The sequence below is a fragment of the Crocodylus porosus genome, unplaced genomic scaffold (assembly GCF_001723895.1).
Source record: "Crocodylus porosus isolate Cpor-Errol unplaced genomic scaffold, CroPor_comp1, whole genome shotgun sequence".
In the NCBI taxonomy this organism is placed as follows: domain Eukaryota; kingdom Metazoa; phylum Chordata; order Crocodylia; family Crocodylidae; genus Crocodylus; species Crocodylus porosus.
The window spans coordinates 37953822-37977996 of record NW_017728915.1 but is presented as its reverse complement, the minus strand read 5'-3'; the positions used below and the strand labels follow the sequence as shown (position 1 = coordinate 37977996).

Sequence of the window (24175 nt, the reverse complement as noted above, 5' to 3'; positions counted from 1 at the left end):
GTTTGAGGTGGGTATAAAAGTACATAATAACCGTGATGGCTGCTTGCAGGCATGGGGGGGGAACCCCACAAACCAGCACTTTAAACTCCTGTACCAAGCCCAGCACATACCTAGGAGAGGCACTGCATTAGGTGGACCCAACTCACCCTACATCTATATGGATCGGGCGCTTTAGTGGGGCTTTTTGGCACTTTTATCTCTTAGCCAATTGAATCAGCTATTAGATAAAAGCACCAAAAAGCCCCACTGAAACACCCGATCTATACAGATAATGCAGAGCTGGGTTGTACTAATAATGCACTGCTTTTTCCAGTAAGGCATAGTTTGGGGGTTTTTTTCCATGTTTGTCACCAGCTGAAGTTTTTAAATACTTCAGTCTAGGGGTGGATCACAAGTATTCACATTTAACTCAGCTCCTGAGCTACAACTGCTTATTTCAGTCATCAAAGTATTATTGTTCCCCGACTGAATGTTTTCAATGAAAAAAATTCCTGAAAGAGTTTTAAAGTAACAGTGATTTGCAAGTACAAGTGGGGCATAAACATAGCAAAGTGACTCCACTGAAAATTTGGTACACATATTTTTGGATGATTTTTTCTGCATTATTTGCTTATCTGTAATCTACACAGAAAGAAGTGACCAAATCTACTAGTAAAATAATATTGAATAAGAGAATACGCTAAACTGCAGTCACTATTAATCTGCATTCCAGGCTTTTTGGATATAGTTCTATGAATTAATGATTTGCAGCACTTGTTACCTGAGCAATCACAACTAAACAACAGCTCAAATTCTGAATAACTGCAATCAAGCTAGACTCCAGAGTAAACTGGTTTAAAACACCATGATAATGAGATATCATGATCCCCTAACTGAACTGGGGATTACTATCCTGTAATAGATAGAAATATTTTATGATTTTTTTTTTTTTTTTTTTTTAAGAAACAGCCATACTGCATGAAAACAAAAAAGCAGGGCTAATCATCAATAAACCAAAATGAATAACTCATCCTACCACTGCTAACTGGGATATTGCCCCAGTGTCAAAGTAGTGAAGAGAGTATTATTTCCTTGTCTTGCTATCTCCCCTTTCTTTCCAAAACAGACAAAAGAAAATAAAGACAGTACTTCTGAGTTTTGCCACAATGGTTATATTGTTTAAAAGCTCATGTTTTGTTTGCATATTAAAAAGGGATTTTCAAAACTCCAGGACAGAGCTCTCGACAGGTTTGGTTGCAAATTCAACCTTACAATTCAGTTTGTAAAATCAACAGCATCAGTGTGGGTGCTGCTGATTCAGATCTGCTGAGGTCTACTAAGAACCAGAGACACGGGTTTTCCTAAAGCGCTCTCTAGCAGCCTGACAGCAGACATAAGACCATTTGCCTCCCTTGTGCTGCACCACTGGAAGTGACCCAGGCTAGTCCTGCCCCTCTTTAGAAATCCCTGGGACCTGCATCTGATGGCCTCTAAAAGGGCAAACCTTCCATCCGTGATCATCAGAGAACTAAGGAAAGAAACAGAGCATGAGGGGACCAGAGCCTTTGGGTTATTGAGTGAAGGGAGTGATTTTTGGAAGAAAGATGGACATGAAATCTTGATCCCGCTGAGGTTAAAAGTCAAAATACACATGCGGACTGAGGCCAGGATTTCAGGCAAAGGGACAGTGGAGTAGGGGTGCAGCCATACTCTGCCATATTCATACCCTGTGCACAAACTTCCACAAATACCTGAAGCATCAAGTCCAAACTTAGCCTAACAGAACTGGCAGTTTGGTGGAAGTCTTTGGCATAGTGGACGCCTGAACTACTGAAAAATAAGTGAAACTGCTCTCAGAGAGCTGGATTCTTCTCCCTCTCTCTCAAATAAAAGGGCAGGCTGTGAGAAAATATAGAACGTTCATTAAAAGCTACTGGCAAGAAGACTGAAGTATATAAAATACTGGGGCAAAGTACTTAAGGAACAGTTGAGAAAGGAATAATATTACAGCAGATTGATTCCAAAACGTCTAACAGTCCAGAGTGACAACAGAAATGAGCTAATTAAAGAAAGATGTAAGGGAATAAGACCAAAATTTAAAAAGTAATACTTGTGATAACAGTGGAAATAAGGAATGTGCCTGGTATCAACAACCAATATCTGAACCAAAAGAAAGAAGGAACTTTTGATCCTCCTAGGAAGGAATATGGGGATTCAAATATAAGTGAACAAAACAGCTGTAGATTATTTCATTTGCGTGCTACATTTTGTCTTGATTTTTTTTTTAAACAAAGATTCTTTTCCTGATTCAAATAGTTAGGAATGGAAAACTAAGGATTATGAAAGAGCCAAAAGATTATTAAATAGAAGCTCCTAAGATTTACAAGGCTGTAGATCCAAATACCATATATAACCCAAAGTACTGAAAGCTTTCAAAGGCTGGCTGATCCCTCCGTTCACGAAAACCTCAAGTACTGAAAAAATGGTTGTTACTATGCAATTAATCCATAATGGCAAGGTTCTTTGGGTAGACGTGATATCTTTTATTAGACTAACTAAATGGTTGGAAATATTGTTCCTTCCAAGCTTTGGGGCACAAACACCCTTCTTCAGGCACAGGGAGAGTCTGCTGGTGTTTGTGTGCTCTCTTGGGTGAAACAGAAGCTTAAACCAATATGCAAAAGGCAGGTCTGAAAATGCAAATGGATACAAACACAAAAGAGGGAAATGCTGACCAGTGATGAAACGTACCTGATAAAATGTAGAGAATAAATGGCACTGGGATTCTAAGTAAGCTACAAACCCATCTGACATCAGACTCAATAAAATTGTTACCTTTTTTGTGCTGGAGATATCCCTGCCACCAACAGATAAAATAAACACAAGTGGTTTTGGTTCAAGGAGTTTATAGTCTGGCTGATCATGCAGAATTATTACATGAGGGTCCTGAATCGCACTAGTAACTCACTGAAGTTAGTGAACGATGCATTGCAACAACAGTTTGCACAATCAAGGTTTAAGTTAGCTCCGGTGTCACTTACAATGAGAACGAGGGTTGGAAAAAATAAGATTGCTTGTTTTTACAAAGTACGCAAAGTATTTTTTTAATATATTAGTTAAGTTACACGTTTAGAAAGTAAGTGTGGTTTCCAACAAAGCTCTGTTTGTGGAATCAGGTGAAGGAAGAGGGACAAAGATTAAAGGAAGCCAATGAGATTTACATAATGGCAGTACTTTACGCTTCACCTTTAAAGAAGAAAGCATGTGAAGTTAGACAGGTATTACATCCCCACTTTTAGTGGGGAGATTGGAAGTGGAGGGAGATCTAGTTTGTCCACAGCAGAAATAAGAACAGAACCCTGGAGTCCTGAATCCCAAAACTTGCACCAACTCTCAGACACTATTGCAACTCTTCATTTCCAAAGTAAAAAGTCCAGGGATGCATACTTGGCGCACACATTTGTAGACATGTTTCTAAGGGATAATATCAGGGCTAAAGACTGTAGCTGTGTCGGTCTAAGGGCTAGGCAGACAAGTTTCTTGGGGTAAATCTGTTATCTGTTATTAGACCAACTGAAAAAAAGGAAAATATAACATGCAGCTGACAAAAATCCAAGATTAGAGATCAAATTCTAAGGGTCCAATCATACACAGACTTATACAGACATTACATTTTCTCAGTAGCCCCATTGAAATTACCTTTCTTGACTACTCTTTAAGCATGTAGCTAAGTCGTTTACTTTAAGCATGTGCTCACATGTTTGTGGGATCAAGATGCTTGCAAATTGGATTTGGATCATTTTGATGGTTGGGTTCTTGTATGTCAAACGTAACATATCAATCTCACTGAAAAAAAGATTTGCTTCAAAGAAATGCACAGAGGTCCATTAAATGGAAAAGCACTTTAGCACTGCAATGAGAAAAATAAGAGAATTGGTAATTATTTTGAAAAAATCCCTAAAGCTTCCAGCTGCACATGCAGCTGTACCAAAGCACTGAACAGGAAGAAGGACAGTACCTCTACAGACATGAAAAACAAATCCAAGGGAGTTTACTGAAGATCCCCGACAGCCTATTTAGAGCACCTTGCCATCTCCAAATAAAGAGACCATTCTAGGCCAGATATATAAGGGGAGGCTCAGCATTTCCAAAGGAGTTCTGGACAGGATCTTATTTTAAGGAAGATCATAGCTAGGAACATGTGGACTATGCCACCAGCAATTGTTACTGTTTCCAAAAAGCAGATTTAAACTAGATATCAGGAAAAACTTCTTCACAGTAAGAGTGACCTTGGGGGTCTCTAAGAGAAGGCTGGATAGGCATCTGGGCAGGGGGTTGGATTCGATGATCTGTTGAGGTCCCTTGCCACCCTACCATCTGTGAATCTAGGAATCTACTTGTCAGCTTGACTGATTCTGAGTGCCCCTTATTAAATATATAGTATTCTTTTCTGCTTTGGTGCATACACGTTTTCAAAGAAACAGACACTCTCCAGAAGCATATAACTGAGTTATACCACCATCAATCTCTCATCCAGACTCCATGAAATTCAAAGGCAGCTCCACAGGTAAAAAGCAACACTCTGAACAAGGGCTGTCCAATTTCTTGGTGGCCAGGGGCTACAAGCCCCATGGGCCACACGCCGCAGAGGTCTACACTAGCGTAGGTCCTGGGCCCCCCAGGCATTCCCTGCTGCAGGCAGGCACTCCTGACCTCCCCCTAGCACCAGGTGCTCCAGCACTCCCTACCCCAGTGATTTTTCTATAAGACATCTGTTTCAATGCCTACTGTACTCCTGGCTTCTTCACGCTTGTACTTATTACTTTTGGCAAGAAAAATGAACTTCTGGTGACTTCACTGTTTTTTTCCTTGCCTTACAAAGAGGATTTATGAAACTGAAACACTCCAAATTGATCAAGAAAACATACCTAAGGAAAACAACCTCAAGGTTAGGAAATCAGGAACACCAACAGCTTTGGCAGAAAAATTTCCACCAAAAAGTTTTGGAATATATGGAACTAAATTATCAAGAAAGGCCAGTGAAGGAAGCGGCACTGTTCTCAGAATAAGCTTTGTCAGTACACGTGTTAAGAGATTAAGGTGAAAAGGCATCAGGAGAACTACAGCAGGGCTCAGTGGTCTTTTCCTAATTTTAGCTTTGGTAACATTTTGCAACCATCTATCTATCAAAGCCTTGCAACTGCTGGAAGAATGGTCTTGAAAAGACACAACAGGGAGTGAAAACAATAGACTAAGTTAGTAAGAACGCTGTCGAGCTACTGTCATTCTAAGTAAAATAAATCTTAAATATATTTAACTGTTAAATACAATTTATGTTTAATAAAATTAAATCATTAGGTAGCTGTTTTCCAACTACCTCCCTAGATACAAATGCATCATGCGGCAAGACGCTTTCATTTCTGCTTTACAGCAAATATTAATCTTCAAGTAACACATTTGGAAGTGTGGCTTTTTTCTTATCTCTTTACTAATTATACAGTTCTTTATGTGCAGGAAGAAGGAGTGACAGGCCAAAAAGAGTATTAGCTTCTTGCAATAAAACAAGCATAATTTATCAGTGGCCCCGATTCAAAGCTCACTGAGGTCAAGAGGAGACTCTCTTAGAAGCTGCCTGTAACAACTACTAAAAAGCATTAGCATGGAATTACAATTTTTTTCCTTAAAGATCCATTTCAAACTCCCAAAGGCTTAAGCTTAAAAATACGGCTATTTTGAAAAGGGCACTCTTAAATCTCTCTAAAATTAATTCTACAAGCCAAGGCTCAGATTCAGTGAGATGCAGAAGCATATGCCTTACTTCCATGGGTTTCAATCAAACTATTCATGTGTTGCAAGTTAACATTCACCATTGCCAACTCTTGTCACCTGGTTTTTGGTTTGTTGGGGGGCCGGCAGCTGTGCTATTTTTCCTGAAAGCCCCAGCACCTGAAATCATATGAATATAAAAATCCGAGCTTTCATTTAAATAAATACATTTCTAAACCTTGTGGCGGGGGGAACAAAAGCTTAGACATATAACATGAGGGGTCCCCAAAACCTCAACAACCAGAAGGGGGTGGGGAAGAAATGCCCCCACACACACACGCACACACAATTTTACATCTATTTCATGATGGTTGGTGGCCTAACTCATGATTTCTGAATTTTTGAAGTTACCAGTATTGAACTCAGAACTTGTCCAAGTACCTTGCTGAATCAAGATTGAAGCGTGCATGGCGTATTAGATGAGATAAGCAACCTGCCTTAACAACAAGAGGATCTACACATTGGATCTGACGTGCACCACAACTTCCCCACAAAGTTCTCCTCTTTCCTTGCATTAGCTAAACCAGTTTTCATGTCTGCTGAATACAAGTTTTATATCTGAACAATCTCTTAACTGACAGGGGGGAGGGATTTTTATTTTATTTGTTCCTTAAAATTTCTTCCCGCATTCACAACTTTGGCCGGAGGGCTTTGTTTGTTCAGAATTGCTACAACATCCTTTCATTTGCTGGCAGCACATTGGCTGCTGGCCCTGAATAAATTCAAAGAAGCCTAAGACTGTCTGAAGCCAAAGAGTTACACGCACTCAAAATCCCCAGATGTCCTAACAAATCCAAAAATGGGATATCAGTATGAAACATTTTCAAGAAAATTAAATTAAAGCGAAGCGAACAACTGTCCAATTTTGCTTCTTTCATGGTTCTGTTTAATTTCAGTGCCAAATCATTACAAGTGCATAAAATATAATTTGTGCAAAGTACAAACTATGGGTAAGTGGCACCACTGAAAGTGCCAAGCGCCAGATGGATACATACTTGACCACTGGGACACGCAAGTGACTGCTTCACTCACTACACATTCAACTTACCTAGACGTTGGCATGTTTTCGCAAAACCGAGTCTTTGACATGTAATCAATCTAGCATCTTGCTAGTTAATGTCATCAAAAATTAACCTCAACCTATCACTTCATCGAATCATGTTTCCATCTAAACGGGTACATCTAAAACCGACGGATAACCATAATCCTGCTGTTTGTTTTTAAGATGTGAACTCACCCTAACAACTGAGGCGGTAGTTGTACTCTCAGGCAGCACAGAGCTTGATAAACTTTGCTCTTCTACAAAATGAATATAAAATGTCTATAGATGTGTCCATGGGTGACTGTCTGTGCAAAGGCATATTTACACTGTGCCAAAATTGATTATTACAGAGCAGCTCCAAAAGATATGAAATGCCAGCATGATTATTGAGATGTTTACTTTGTGAATATAGTGATTTTGTCCATCGGGCAGCTGTTAAAGGAACAAGCAAGAAAGGAAAAAAAGAATGGCTCGAGATAAGCCAGTGCCCCATAAGCACACCTGACAGCTGTTTATGTCAGGGGTTTGGGAACAAGGGAGATCAAAAGAAACACCCTCTTGAAAAAGGGTGCAATTTTTCTGGGCCAAAAAAGGGACCCCACTTGGGTCTCTGAAGCAGATAGGTCTACCTTAGCTACCCCTAGCAGTTGGAAACACTTTACATCAAATAGATACATGTATAGACTATTGTTTTAAAATATTTTCTCTAAATACTTCCTTCCTGCTGAAAAATAAATATTATTTCTGCTTTCAAGAAGGCTGTTTTCCACCATTTGTCACCGACCACAAACCTGCAAAGGGAAGAACCTCAGATACCCAAACTCAGACAGGATAAGATACCACCCCTGGTTGCAGAGTGGGGGATGCGTGCAATTCTACCCAGGTAAAGGTCCACAGCCTAATACCTGAGAAGCTGCATTCAGAAAGCCCAGAGTGACATGGAGGTGCAGCGAGCTCTATCCCTGGGACATGAACAAAAGGCCTCATGAAGCCTTCCACTGGACCTCAACAAAATGTACATCAGGCTACAAAGAAGCACAGATGTGATGGTACAGTTTTACAATGATAAAAAGGAGAAAGAAGTAAAGAACCTAGAACTACATTTTTCTTCTAAAACCATAAACCAAAAATCTTTCCATTTCTTCAAAGAAAAGCCTAAAAAAGAGTTGCAATAAAGATGTCTGAAACGGCATCATTTAACGTTTTTATTACCATAGCATATAAAGGTCCTAATCAACATGAATAATTTATAAATTGCCCTAGGAAGTTCCCACATGCTGAAGTCGGGCTGACCTGACCAGGCTAATTCCCCTGGCCCTCTTTTCTTTTTTTCTTTTTGAGAAATGGACACCGTGGAAAGCTCTTCTACTGTCCTCTGGGACCTTATCTGTCATCCATGAGTCTGGCAGAAGGCAGGGCAGAGTAGCACCTTACAGACTAATTCAGAGAAGCATAAGCTTTCATAAGCAACAGGTGCTTTATAAACTGTTGCATACAAAAGCTTATGACTTTGAAATGGTCTATAAGGCGCCACTCTGCCCTGCCTTCTGTCTGATTTTAACTACCTCTGTCTATCCAGGAGCTTGTTAATGGCATTATCAATTCTTACCTTTTACTCCACCATCTGCCTGCATCCTCTTTTTATCTCTGGCCTTATTCTCAGATTTCAAGCTCTTTGGGCCATCTTTTTGGGTGAGTGGGTAAAGTGCCTAGCACCAACCTAGTCATGCTTCCTCTCAACATGTAAAGATGTACTAAGATTGTGACTAAGAGCTTTACAAATGTCTTTTCCCTGATGCTCTCACACATATCTGCAGACCAGATTTGCAGTGAATTTGTAAATGTATGCTGTTACTAGACAATAACTTACTAAACTGAAAGATGACTCCTTGGCAAGATTACTGCCACAAACTAAACCTACAGGATTTCTAAAATCAGAACAACAGATACTTGACAGTTACTTCCCAGATGTTATGAAAACCTGAGGAGTCAACTCCTAAATACATTCTGGAATGAGCTGCAGCAGGGATACAGAAAACATGAATGGTGTTTTCTCGGTTTGAAGAAAAATAAATTCTTCAAACTGAGAAAACACTGTTAATGGAACAACTTTAAATCTGACAATGTATAACGTTAGAAAAGCATCACCGCAGCTTACAGATAACAACTCAAAGGATGGACACAAATGCATTTGGAGCCATTTCTAAAGGGGAACATTTCAGAAGGGCCGTTACTTTCTAATTGTTACCTGCTGACAAGCTGAAACACAATATAAAGAGAGCAAAACCACTCCAGCTTTAACCCAGCTTCATCCAGGGTTCAAGCTGGAGCAGTTTTGCTCACCTCTGTGGTTCCTAGCTTATCTGCACCTCATGAATTAGAATATAACCAACCTTAGGCAATCTAGTGCTCAAATTTCATATACAGCCAGAGGGGGGAAATTATGTAGTCATTGATGAAAACAACACAATAGTAGAAGACATTGTTAAAGGATTAGAAGTTAGCCTTGGAATCTTACAGTGAGAATTTTCTAAATCATTTACTTTTTTGCACTAGAATTTTAGTAAGTTCTCCCCCCCCAAAAAAATAGTACAACTGAGCGAAGATAGAGAATATGTTGCTCTCCAAACAGCGGTTATACATTAAAGCAGGAATAATAAGTAACCTATTTAATTAAAAAGCAAAGGCACATGTGCCCAATACTAATATCACCCTTAAATTATTCCTAGTTATGAAATGACTCTCAATTAACTATGCATTTTTTTTAATTCTGAAAAGGCAACACACAAAAAGAATCTGCACTGTCAAAAAAAGTTCATCTTAATTGAGAACAATGAAAAGAAAAAGCTCCCTGTGGCCAACCTTAAACTCAGGTTTCCTCTAGAGGAAAGAAAAATGTGCAGTGCCTGATGAGAAAGCAGCAAGAAAATGTTGGTTTTCATCAATGTTTACTCCGTTTTCATCCACCAAAAACTTTTCAGAAGGCCAGTCTCTATCCAAATTGATAAATGCTGGCACGGTGAAAAGTTTTGTTTAAATATTTGATGGGCCATGCTATAACTCGTACTTTTTTTTTTTTTTTTTTTAAAGAAAACATCTGTACAGAAATAAAAATGTCTATACAGCCAGCAAATGACTATAATCCAAAAGACTTCTAAAGCAGATGGGAACAGTTGGGCAATTCATCAAATCTCAAAAATCCACACTTCATAGGGAAAAATTGGATTAGGAAGAACATTTAAATTATAGTTGAGAAATAGGCAAGCTATCACCCTGTCACCCATACGAAAACACTTAGTGGCAGATTGACCACCCTTCACAGATGTGCTGCCATCACAAGATACCATTTTTATATTTATGGCTTTGCTGACAACTGGAAAGGTATATAAACCAAAAGATAAACGTGGTTCACCCTTCCCAACATGACTGCAAAGTGATTAGAAAGTCACACAACCGTTAGAGGTTTAGCTCGTTCTACCCCAATGACCCCCCAAAAATGGTTGCATTACAATGCCCCGCGATGTATTCAGCAACAACAGGATCTGCTTCCTCATGGAAATGTGAGAATGAAAACAAGAACTAGGGCTCTTAGCTCATTTGGGCACTTTTCAAAACTTTGCCCCACCTCCTCTAGTACAAATACAGGACTTGAACCATGGTGGGAGCGTTGTTCAAGTTTTACAGTCCACCTCCAAAAAAGGGAAAAAATCTGGACTGAGTTTATATTTCAGTTTTTCTTCTTGCGTGTGTATCTATCTAGTGTAGAAATATCATTCAAAACATTAATCTTAAAAAAACCTCTAGAATAAATCCCGTTAGCAAAGTTCACCTGACAGAGCTTCCCTGAAGTGGAGAATAAAAGAAAACAAAGCTCACGCAAAATACAATCTTATAATACTGGATAAAATAGGCAACTCTCTCTCACTTTCAGTATTCTGTCATGTCTCTTGGCAGTTATTCTAAAAGAGTATTCATTGATGCTATTTATTTTGTCCACTGATACAGGTAATCAGTTCTTCAAAATTTTACAGCGTCGGGTTTTTTTAATGCCACATTTAAAACACAGTGCATTAAAAATAATAGCATGACAAACAGCCATGAGTCAAGTAAGATAACTAACCCTAGCTGATGTCCTGCCCCTTGGGCAAGAGGCTGGACCCCATGATCTTATAAGGTCCATTCCAGCCCTAATGTCTATGAAATACCACAAAAAAGATTCTGTTCTGTTTCAAAAACCCACAGCGCACAAATCAGAGCAGTCTCCTTTCTTTCTGATGATGGGACTATGCCATGTGAAAGCTAAGGGACTTATTTGGTTTTAATTTGCAAAAATAACCAAGAAAAAAGAAGTGGGTGGTGTCCCACATGCACAAAAGTCAAACTAGGTCTTTAAAACAGGACAGATGATTAAAAAGACATAATGTGCCTTCAGCGTGTCCTGAACAGTTTAAATACTTGCCCCAGATATTTCCCAGTCTCATCTCTAAAAAGAAATATTGCTGATAGCTTTAAAGATCTCATAGTTATGACCACAGCATATTTTTTGTTTGATGCATGTTTGCCCCAAAAACCTGCTTCTTCAGCAGAACTGAAACATAAATTTGAGTTTTTTACTTTTGGTAGACACAGACGGCAAGTGTTTAACTTCTCAATTCAGCACCAATTCCTCTGAGCCTTCCTCTCCTTTTAAAGATGATTGCACAAGTTTTGAAACAGATTGAAAGACAATATTCAATTATAAGGTCCCTCTTAATTTTATGGCTGTTAAATTTATAGCCACAGTGGTAGTTAATCAATGACAAGGACTCCGAGAAGCACTTAAACCATACAAGTTTGTTACTGAACGAGTTACACCCTAGCTTTAGGGCCAGCATATAACGCTAACATTACAGCTGTCAACCACAAATCCTAAATAAGTGACTGAGCAGCTGTATGGTTCTAGTTTTAAAATATGCCCACTAAGTTAGTGAAAGGAAAGGAAGGCACTGGATAGCAACATCTGGTTCTGTGCACGTTTCTACCACCACCTCATCCAGTGAGCCTGAATCCTAAGCAGGCTTGCCACCACTGCTCTATCAATTGAAAGCTCGTCCTGTAGGAAATTGCCCATTGTGCCAAATCAACTGTAAATTCGTTTATGTGGAAAGAGATGAACACAAACTCATTTTCACTTGGGAAATAAATGGAGGCTTAAACTCAGAGGTCCAGAAATAGAAGTTTCAAAGCTCAGTATGGTTTTTAAATAGATTACTACCCCTTCCCTCACATCCCCCATTTAATAATGTAGTGAACTAGTGATATTTATTTTTCCAGTATTATTTCTGGAGGAGGTCATCTTTTCAAAGGAGAAACTTGATGGCACAGAATTTCCATCTTGCATCCAACATTACTTGATCCTCTTGATCCCCAGATACAGGTATTCACTCTAAAATACTTGGCTATGACCTTGTACTTCTGTTTACACGTCCTGTCCTAACCACACTTCTCTGATCTTTCAAGAGATCAGCTCAGGCTGCAGCTAAGATGTACTGCACAAAACACATTTTTATTCAAGCTACACACAAAATGACAATCAGTTAAACTTTGTTGACAGACTTCTTAATATGAGAAGCATAAAATTAAAATGAGTCCAATAAACAAATGTTATTTCCTATTGCAATGATTAGCCATGCACCTGCTATTTTCAATGCCAAAAATATGGGATTAATGTAACAACATGAGAAAGTGGTTCTTGTTATTTTAAAATCAGCCTTTCAGGCTATTTAAATTGAACTCACACTGGGAATTTCTTGACCGATACTGCTCTCCAAAAAAACATATTGTTGAGCTTTATCTCCAGTACTGCATGATTACTTCACAGGCGCACATATTACTGCAGTCCCATTTTTACTGAACTAAGTTAAAGTGTTAATATTTCCAATGTGAGATTCCTTTATGGAGTGTGTTATTTGCCTATGTGTGTGTTAAATTTGGCATATAACATTAAAAGCATGCCACTTTTGGATGCTTCACATTCATAAGTGCTACATCTTAAAACAAAACTCTACACACAGTAGTTTCTTTTTATAACATAGATAATGATTTGGGGGGGAATCTATTTAAAAATAAAATAAACCACAAAAATGTTTCTTAGATAAAAACAAAGAATATGCTTTACTACACATGCAAAAAATTAGCAAATGGAAATGGAATCAGCCCACAAAATTCAGCTCTTGGTTAACAAATGATCTGTGGTTTGTAGCTTTTTGGATCAGAGTTTTTGGTTCGGTCCATCCCTGGTGACAACTATATTTTCAGGAACTATATTTTCAGGGGTCAAAAAAATAGAGGAACAGAAACGTGCAGCTAAGATTGAACAAATCTATTAGATGGGGGGAAATGTTCCTTGTAAACAGGGGACACCCAGCTGAAGTCATATTTAAACAACACTAAAAGTTGCTGGATTCAGCAAGACTATAAGTGCCCCCAGCTTAACATCTTATTCAAAACCAACTGTAATGCAAACTTGAGTAGCTAAACTCTGCTTAACAAGGTTTATTCCTGCCTCTCTGGACAGAAAAAGGAATGGTGAAGTCATGCTGAAAAAACAATTAGTCTAATAGTACACAAGGACTAAAGCAGGGCTAGGACACAACTTCTATATCAACTGACAAGTAAAAATAATCATTCAAACATGGATGCCAATCGGACAGGCATCTAAATAAGAAACCACCAAGTACGAATGACTGCAAAGCTCTGCAAAAATCCATCTACTTAAAACATTTTGCAGGCCTGGGACAATCTTTTGGCTGTGACCACAGTTTCACAAACTGATTCAAACAATGTTTATTTTTAGTGGCGCAAAAACTAGACCAGCTAATTGGTGTTCCCACTGTCCCGTCTTGCTTATTCCATACCATTTTGACCCCTCAAGAAACAGCATCTATTTCATGACCATTTACGAAGCCTCTGAACCACTTTAACCACCTAACCACATCTGCCTTTTTACACTGATGGGTGCTGCAACTTGTACCTTTCATTTGTAAAAGGAAATGATTCTGAAAGATAGAGCGATCATTCTGCAGCACTTTCCTTAATTGATAATTTAATTTCTGTGCCATACTCTGGACTAGTATGCTTAGCATTCCCTCCAGCTGAGCAAAACCTTCTCTTATCTTTGCAGGGCAAGGGAAGGTGGGGTCTGGGGGGATTGCTAATCCGATTCTCAGAGCATTCATAAATCTCAAGGAGATTTGTAATGGATGACTCCACCAAAGGTCCAAAGTAAATCAGATCCAAAGACATTAATGGATTAGCTCTTTCTCCAATATTTACATATATGACAATTGCACAAAAGGCCAACATCTGTCTCTCTGCAAATCTGTGCCAAACATCCATGTCAAAAAGGGCAAACTATGACAAACATTTTCTTAGCATTAGACACGTCATCCCTGGAATAAACAACTGATGCAGGACTGTATAAAACTGTAACAAATAAACCCTTTAGTCTAAACTGGCTGGTAAAAAAAATAATGAGGGTTATTCTTACATCCAAATCTGGTCTTGCCAAAGGTACAAAGAATTAAGAGACTGTTTGTCCAAAAGGCTGAGCATCATCAGTTTCTACTGTAAGTAGATTCCCTTAGAGGATAAAGCCCTAAGATCAGGAAAATTAAAACTAACTTGAAAGCCTGAACAACTGTCAAATCAGCACAAGCTCAGTAAAATTTAAGATTATTCAAAGTAAAGGTTTCTTCCCTGAAAGCACATGATCCCTGTATCACACAGTATTTAACACCAGCTGGGAAAAGTTTAAAAAAGAGTTACTGAATATTCTTTGCTGCCCTAAATATTCAACTATACATGCACTACTTTGCTACAAATTCTGTCTTTTGTGACAACAACCTCAATTCTCATCTCAGAAACTACTTGGGTCTATGTTAGAGTTTTGCAAAGGAATTTTCAGGAGAAAAATGTTCAACACTAAACTGGACATTCAAAAAAACATAGTTAGATTTCTCATTTCAGTTCCCACCTCAAGAAAAAGAAGAAAGAAAGTTTAGTGCAGATATACTGGGCCTTCTCGACAATACTGAGAAATGCCATCCTTAAAATTTACATTTCCATTCATTACACCCTGACCCACCTTTGGTCCATACCAGCCTGATAAAAAGAATGAGAAATCCCCTTACTCCTCATTCTCCTTGCTCTCCAATAGGCAGGGAGAATACATACAGTTTGCAGCATAATCTATGTGTCAGCCAATGCACACAAAAGTGGAGAGAAAGAAAAAGAATTAATCCCAAAGTCAACAGGCCCTCACTGAAAATGCCTTGCCTTCCATGCTAAGGGAGTTTCTGTACATGCCAAAAACATGGCTCAAGCCTCTTACACAGGCAAAAGGTAAAACTATTCAATTGGCAGTCACTGCAAATTATGGGGCACTGGTGTCCCCACTGTAAAGGAGGCTGGGTAGATGGAGTGAACTGCAAAATCCTGCACCAGCTTCATTTTCTGGACACATTTAAGATGCAGCTCCATGTACCACGTATTTCACAATGTTGGTACCAAAGTGATAAAGACAATTACAACAGTCACACAGTCCACACAGAAGTCACAGAATCCTTAACTAGGGGCAAACAGAAAACACAACCCTGACCCTTGCTTTTTTCAGATCAGCTAGCACGGGCAGCGAGCCGACCAGATCCCTGACACTCCCATTTGTTGTTAACAAACACGCATATACGATCAAACTACTGATGGAGCATCCTTACCCCTGGGTTTTACCAGCCAAGGCCATAGTTATTCAGCACATAAACTGTATAACTAAAGTGCTCAACACCCTTGGTGCATAAGAACATATCATGTTGGCTGGCACTTGAGCACAGAGGAAGACACAGCATTTGTGCTTCATGATATTCCTAGACCATAAGGAAGTGGACAGCTCAGTCTAAATCTGAAGACATTTCCTCAGATTGAGAACCACTAAGAAATGGATACAAGTATCTGAGGGATTATTTGTCTAATGACAGATACCAAAATAATGAAGCCCACTTGCTAGACGCACACAAAATGAATTGCCACAAACAATGGCAAATGCAGAGCATTTTAAGTCTCCTGCTGTGGGGCCATTTTTTTCCCCAGTTGGCAATGCTATTATTAGCCACAACTTACCTACTGTTAGAAATGTCTATTAGAAAGCTAATCTCCCCTAATTTCCCTAATATTGGCTAATCTCTGTAAACAGATTTTGTCACAAGGTGCATGTCAGGCGTGAAAAGTGAAAAAGTTCTCCATGAGAAGGAGTCAAAACCATGACTACATATTTCTGGTTGTGACCATTCTCTATACACTCCGAAGAGAGGTACAGTTCCTGCCCCACATAGGTTGGGTAATGTTCTCCAAGACTGATCGTGGGTGCTCAGTTAAAGACACATTAGAAGAATGCGTTTTTCAGTGGGTAAACAAGCCAAACTTTCTGAAACCTGCTACACATCAGGTATGTAAAACCAAGGTGTCCAAAACCACTGGTCACCTTTAAAATTATTGGATTCACACACTAAAATCATAGAAAATGAGGGTTGACAGGACCTCAGGAAGTCACATCTAGTCCAATCCCCTGCTCAAAGCAGGACCAGCCCCAACTACAGCATCCCAGACAAAGCTTTGTCTACCCAGGTCTTCAAAACCTCCAAGGATGGAGATCCCACCACCTCGCTGGGTAACCTGTTCCAGTGCTTTACTACCCTCCTAGTGAGAACATTTTTCCTAATATGCAACCTAAACTTCCTTTGCCACAACTTGAGACCACTACTCCTTGTTTTGCCATCTGTCCCCACTGAGGACAGTCCAGCTCCATCCTCTTTTGAACCCCCCCTTCAGGTAGTTGAAGGCTGCTATTAAGTCCCCTCTCAGTCTCCTCTTCTCTAAACTAAATAAGCCCAGTTCCCTCAGTCTTTCCTCATGAGTCATGTATCCAGGCCCCCAAACCATTTTTGTTGCCCTCCGCTGGAGTCTCTCCAGTTTGCCCACTTCCTTTCTAGAGTGGGGGCCCAAAACTAGACACAGGACTCCAGATGTGGCTTCACCAGGGCAGAACAGAGGGGAATAATCACTTCCCTTGAAGTACTGGCAACACACCTACCAATGCAGCCCAGGATGCCGTTAGCCTTCTTGGCAACAAGGGCACACTGCTGGCTCATATTCAGCTTCTTGTCCCCTGTCACCGCCAGGTCCTTTCCTGCAGAGCTGCTGCCCAGCCTGTCAGCCCCCAACCTGTCCCAGTGCATGGGATTGTTCCATCCTAAGTGCAGGATTTTGTACTTGTCCTTGTTGAACCTCATGAGATTTCTTTTGGCCCAATTCTCCAATCTGTCTAGGTTACTCTGAAAATAAGTAGAAGCACTCGGCTTCAAGATGTCTTGAACTAATTCTAAATATTAATTATCACTCCCAGATGGTAACCAACACACTTGGCCTTATGAATCTGGAGACCATGCTGAAGAAGCCTGGATTATGAAAAGAAAATCTAACAAAACTGAAGTTTACACTCCTGCATTTCACTCCTGTTCTACTCTCAAGGATGCAGAGGTTCAGCCAATTTGCTTCCAAATGCAAAAATCAAAGAACGCATATACAACCTTGGTTGCAATTTTCTGACATAACATATTCACTAGTAGTGCATGAATGTAAGCACAGACTACCATACAGAGAATAAACATACAGAATGGTTTGTTTATGAATGCAATAAAGAAAAAGTTAGTGGCTAACTAACCTAATTTAAAAGCTGTGTAGTCTAAAGTTCAAATTACAGGCCTCTGTTTAAAAATTAGTGATGCCATCCATCAAACCAATCATAAAAATCCCATACTGTATTGTGATAGCCTGTTGTTTGCTCACATAATACTTTTCACCTAAAACATGTGTCTGCTAAATTGTGTTCTGTATTTTTCCATCACATTGGTGATTAAATAAAACACAGCAGCTAGCAATCATGTATTTTAATACCCTAAGTGCATACAACAAAATAGCCCTAAAATACATATTTCAGAATGTACTTTCCATCAACTTTGATTTGCAAAGATATAGGTTGTGAGGCAGAGGTTTCCAAAAACTGTGAAACTGCAGACAGGGCTCTTCTATAAACAATACATTTTTATCGGAATTTCCTGTTAAAAACTGTTTAGAATTGCCAAAATAACTGTTTACTTTCATAAAAATTCCACATCAGTGGAATGGCATAATAACTTGCAGGAGGAGCTCCACTGGTACAGTCTGTGTTACTTCCCACAGAACACAGCTATTTTTCTGGAACTACAGTTCCACTTCAGGGTGGAGCCAAAGCATCTAGTAATTCATTTGCCAGTCTTTGTATTTATAAAAAGTATATAAACACTGAGCGTCCTTGCACTGCTGCAGAGTGTTAAATCAGGGGGTTATGCTCAGCAATGCTGAAATACTACAAATAAACTTAATTTGTTCTTCTACTTGGAAACAGTAGCAAAAAAGAGGCAAGACGGAATGAAAGAAGTTTAGATCTCTCCAGCCTGTTATCAGTCTTATCTAATGCTTACTACTCTGTCTAACACTTCCAGATTTCCTAACCGGTCTTTACACAATGGACCGGAAACATAGGTTTTACTCCTTACGCTAGAATTTTAGCTCCTGTTCCTTCTGCTCAAATGGCCTTAAGTTTTGATCAGCATACCTTCAGAGTTCAAGGTAATAAGGGTAACATTGTTCCCAATACTTTGGCTTCCTATCTGGCCACTGTTGGACACTGAATCACTGGCCTCAGAGCCGCTCTCCCCATCTTCATTGTGGCTGTCATCATGCCCTGGGACCTTCACCACGATGGTGTTTTGTCTACGTCCGGGAACAGCACTGAGAAGAAAAACGAAGAATTCACATACTTTGGGAAAAGCAGGATTCTAGACTCAAAAAATGTAATGTTGCACCCACTAGGTGATTAAAACATTAACTCTGACTTCTAATTCATTATGTGGGTCCTCTTACAAACCTTAATGAAGTGATATCCAGCTTAAAAATCTGCAACAGTTGAATAACTCAAGATGGAACCACCATTTTTCCTGCATGCATCTTAACAGCAGATGTTTTACATGAACTTAGTCAAATACATATTATAATTGTGCAAATTAAATTAATCCAAAATGCTTTTGATATTAACAGAAATTAATGCACAGAAAGCTATGCACAAGAACGTTGTTTCTTTTTTAGGCAACATCAAAATATGACTGGCTGGAGGAGATTAAGTAAAAACTAAGCCATTTGCTTCTGATTCAGATGAAGGACAATCAATGGAAAATTGAACACAGTATGATGAAAAAAATGAATTGGCCAAATTAATTCCCCTCCCCCCCACATTGTTCTTGGCTAGTATATTAAGGAAGCCTTAAATAAAATGTACAGTCCAGTAAGTTGCTTGGCATGAAAGATTAATAGAAAACATTTGACTTCCCTAGATTCAAAAAATGAGCAAAGCTAGTACCCAGAGAGAGACAATACCCTTTAAAGATATTAGACATGTTAACAGTAGCACCACTTTTCTAAAATAAATTTGTTTGCATACATTGCCATCAAACTGCATGAACAAAAATCTATAGAACCTGACTGGCAGATCTAAAAATCACATGCATTATTAGAAAAAAACATTTTGCAAAGATCAGTATCTGTATAATAGCACACACTATGCGGTTACTATCTAAGGTGACCTACTTGGAAGAGAACGGGTTTTTTTTTTTTACTGTATCAATGAAATGTGAATGCACAATATGTAACTGGTAAGAACAAAGTGATTTCTAAATCTTATTGTTTTATTTCTCACCTGTTTATTTGAAATATTATTCTCTATGGAGCTATTGCTTCCAGGAAACTTGTTGAAATATACTCTGGACACAATACAATGTACGGGCATCACATAGCTCGTGAGCAACTTTTGTTCAAGGAACTGGGGAGTCTTAGTACAGTGCAGGTGGACAGGGATCCACATCACAGAAGCCTGTCACACAATGAGCAGCCTTCTCCACAAGCTCTAATAATATGAATAATTCAATGGGCCACAGACTGAACTAATCCCTCCTGCTCAGAGGTGCTCTGCTCCCTCCTTGCCAGCATTGAGATACAGTGCTGTACCTCTTCTGCTGATAGCAGACTTCACTATGCAGCACTCTCGACCTCGCACTTTTCATCAGCACTAGAATACTTTTCCCCTCCGCTAGAAAGAACCATCATTTTGCACTTGTAATCGCAGCACACTGACATTTACTGCTTTCACGGCAGAGCTAATACAGGATGGGGAAGGATTATAGTAGTCACTACTAACTTGCTAAGGATATTTTCCAGAGAATCCGCTGTTCTGCTCAATGGCTCTTCCTGCCCCACCATCTTGGCTACAATTGAATTCTGTCGATCGTTGTTCAGAATTACTGTGGTCTGGGGAACAACACTACAAAACAAAATGAGAAAGGACACAAATGCAATGTAAAGGAGCAAACCTTTTTAATAAAGCATTAACCTTAGCATTGACATTTTAAAAAGCTCTCGCCCCCCCCACCCCCCCGGAACAGTTAACATCACAGCTATTCGCTAGGGTGCAAATGCAACGGTTTGTAATCCATCCTATTTGATATCTGTACCATTCCAGGAACTCGGCATTCTTTCTGGAAACTGACTCCTTCGTTGGAATTATGTAACAGTCTATGACCCCTGGCAGGATGATGAAGAATTTATCAACTGGAGACAGACAGGAGGAAGTCTGTAAACCTCTGTTCCAAAAAGCCTTCAAATTTCTGCTTTGCAAAAAAATTGTGTTTTTTTGGTAAGAGTGAACATGTTGCCATTACTATGAACAACTAACAAGAAAAAGTACGTATTTTTTTATGGGTATGTCCCCAAAGAAAAGGGACGGAAAAAGTTTTTTGCTAAAAACTGGGATGATGGGCTTAATTGAAACGGTACCTAATGTTTTAAGTTTTAAAAAAAGGATTTGTTAAGTGCAAAACAGGGAAAGACACTGAGTTTCAGTTCCCAATGAGACTAGACCATTATGTATGGGCATTTAAGGTGCAAAAAAATTTTACAAACAGGCTCCATGGATATAGTGCGACGCATAAAATTTTAAATAAATAAAGTAAATAATTTTATTTAGCATACAATTTATCACTTTGTTTTGAGAGATCATCCTTCTGTTCTTCTTCATGACACTACAGCATCTTTTCAGTGTGGGATAATTTTAAATATTTTCTTTGTACTCAAAAGTAAACTCAATTACACACATTTTCTTCCATGTTGTCCATTTTGTAGTGATGAGAGGATTAGCTAATTTCTCATCATTTCACATGCTAAATACATCTCTGTTGTTTTTCTTGATCAACATCTAAAAACATCACTGACAGTCATTTTATTTTACTTAACTTCATTCTTTGGCATGTACTTGAGTCACAGTCACAAGTAAACACATTTGATGACAACTGCTTGCATGCACGTATGTGTGTGTATCTATATATCTATATTGATAGATATATCTACATATAAAAAAGCTCTATTTTGCATCTAGCAATGGAAGCCTGTACTTTGGGAGCTAGAAGAATAAGGTTCTAGTCTACCCTTCCAATGTGTAGTAACGGTCTGTGTTGCCTGCAACAAATGGGATTCATTATAAATTGCCAACCATCTGCCAGATCTGAAATCCAGTGAAAAGTAGATACTCCAGAGAAGTTTTGCCTAACTGTAGATGAGCACAGAATGTGCTGGGCTTGGTGTGCACGGGTTTGAAGTTCAACAATCGCAGATGTAAATAAATACATAACATTTTAAAAATTATAATAAATCAAGAGTCAGGCTCCAAAAGATTGTGGGACCAGCCTAAAATCATGGAAAGGAGGAAGAAATATTAAGCTTTTTATTTATTTGCTTTCTGATGTCAGAGCATTTACAGTTCACTTAATATTTTGTCCACATCTCTGTAGATGATTATTAAAAATTAGCAACTGATGAAAAAAATTAAAGCATCTCAGCTTTCACACACTTTTGATCATAGCTCATGTCATATTATGAGATTCTTGATGAAACTGTAAGTTACCAACACTAGGAGTTGTCCCACCTTGTTAGATACGCTCACTTCTAGTGATTAGGACTTGGCTATCTTTCTCTCCCCATTTTACAGGTATTGCATATGACTGACTTTCAAGAAATTTTATATCTGCTTTTAGACACTATGCTCTTTAACAGCAACTGCCACTTTTGCAATACATTCTGAATGTATGTTTAAAATGTCACTTACAAAAGTTTAATTATTAATGAATACTCTAAATAATTAATTGCAGCTAAAGAGATAAATACAATAAAATTAAAGCTTCCATTCATGGAGTCCTCAGGCTTTTGCTCATATTATATCTATTCTCAAAAAAAAAATTGCCTTAGAACTGGGAATTGACAAAAATAGGCAGAAAAAAGACCCTTTTCCCTTCATAAAGGAATTAATTTTGAAGAAAATTTTAAAGCATGTCTGATGGTATTTAGTTAACGTAAACCAACTTAAAAATAAGGAAAGACCGCAGTATAAGCCACTAAACACCAGATGTTAAGGGGCACATCACATACTGCAGTATTCATTCAGGTAAAGTTGGCTTTCCAACACACCATTTTTCTCTTACCCTGGGGGCCCTTCTGCAGTGGCACCAAAGTAGGCTTAAAACTGTTTCACATTAGTGTGGAGGTACTAGGCCAAATTTAAAAGCACAGGAAATCAGCAGTTTTGCTCTATGTCTTAATTTGCCCCAGTGGGTTAACTGGAGCATTAGTAGACATAATAGAGGAGATAAGCAGAAAGATCAAGTTTCATAAGGCACTACCACTTCTTGTAAATGCTCGTGTTCTATACCCCCGGAGAACTCTCAGGCCAATGCAGACAGAATATACAAATACTACCATAATTTAAGTCTTTATACGAAAGCCACAGAACTGTCAAAGTGTGCACACGTTGCTCGTCTTTTGGGATTACACAGCTACCAAATGGAAGGAATTCCTAGAGACTTCAGTCAGAACGCAGGAATCTGAGGAGCATATTAAGTATAATGGCAAAAACTGCTAAAAAGTCCCTATTCGGAAATGCTTAGCAGAGTACTACTAATCCACAGCCCAAGATTTTAATTAAACCTTGCAATAGCTGTTTACTTGAGTGGGAAGGCTACATCTGGTCTCAGTAGAACTGTAAATACTTGCCTATCTAATGCTAGGAAATATTGGTGATATCTGCCTTGGTTTTCTGCAACTACCTTATACCAACATCATTTGGCTGGTGAGTAATACCTCAATCTCTCTGGGTAACCTGTTCCAGTGCTTTACTACCCTCTTGTGAAAAAGTTTTTCCTAACAACCTAAACTTCCCTTGCTGCAACATTACTCCTTGTCCTGTCATCTAACACCACTGGGACTCCATCCTCTTTGGAACCCCCTTTCAGGTGGTTGAAGACTCCTATTAAATCCCCCATCAGTCTTCTCTTCTGCAGACTAAATAAACCCAGTTTCCTCAGCCTCTCCTCCTAAGCCATGTTCCCCAGCCCCCTATTTTCATTACCCTCTGCTGGACTCTCTCCAATTTGCCCACATCCTTCCATACTGGGGGACCCTAAACTGGACACAGGACTCCAGATGTGGCCTCACTAGTGCCAAACAGAAGAGAATAATCACTTCCCTCAATTGGCTGGCAATAGTCCTACTAATGTAGCCCAGTATTAGTATTCTTGATGTGTTGGTCATTCCTGCAATGCCACGCTGTTGAGGATAGCCCGTGACAAGAGGATGACGTGGTCCTTTCAGTAGCCTCAGTTCTACCCATTCACAACCTCAAGAAAACGGACCGTGATCAGTATTTTACAGGGACCCAATATAGCGACCTCATGTCCGCTGCCGATGAGGCAAGGTGTTGTATTCACAATGAGGTGCCATTTACTCGAGGCTGATTGTGTCAAGTCTGAGTAGTTATTTATCTGAAAGGCAAAGGTATTTACGATTTGGGACTCCTTACCAATATGCAGGTATAATGAGCCTTTTAGAGACAGCAACTTCTTGTTCAAGTTATTCTGCATGGGAGGACACCGAAATGCATGGGATCCCATGGAGGCATAGGAGTGAATCAACTCAGACCAGCTTGCAGAAGAGAATAGGACTTTCAGGTCCAGGTTTTCAGAAACAACATGCATACGTTTGCACACTACCTTCAAAACCACCCAAAGTGCTCAATGCAAGGTCACAATCTTAGTCATAGGCAACCCCGGGGATCTGACAGAAGTGATCTTTACAGGTTATAACAGTACAGCATCAGGATCA

At 39.2% G+C, this 24175-nt stretch overlaps 1 protein-coding gene across 3 annotated transcripts in view; it reads right to left on the bottom strand.

Annotated features, from left to right (window-relative positions):
- BANP (BTG3 associated nuclear protein) overlaps window positions 1-24175 on the bottom strand; it is a 213492-nt gene that overhangs the window by 146561 nt on the left and 42756 nt on the right. For all 3 annotated transcript variants that reach the window (XM_019536007.1, XM_019536008.1, XM_019536009.1), the window contains exons 5-6: window positions 20169-20291; window positions 18534-18709 (exon numbers count right to left, since the gene is read on the bottom strand). In XM_019536007.1, the coding sequence (XP_019391552.1) occupies window positions 18534-18709; window positions 20169-20291 (299 nt within the window). The remainder of the gene's footprint in view (window positions 1-18533; window positions 18710-20168; window positions 20292-24175) is intronic.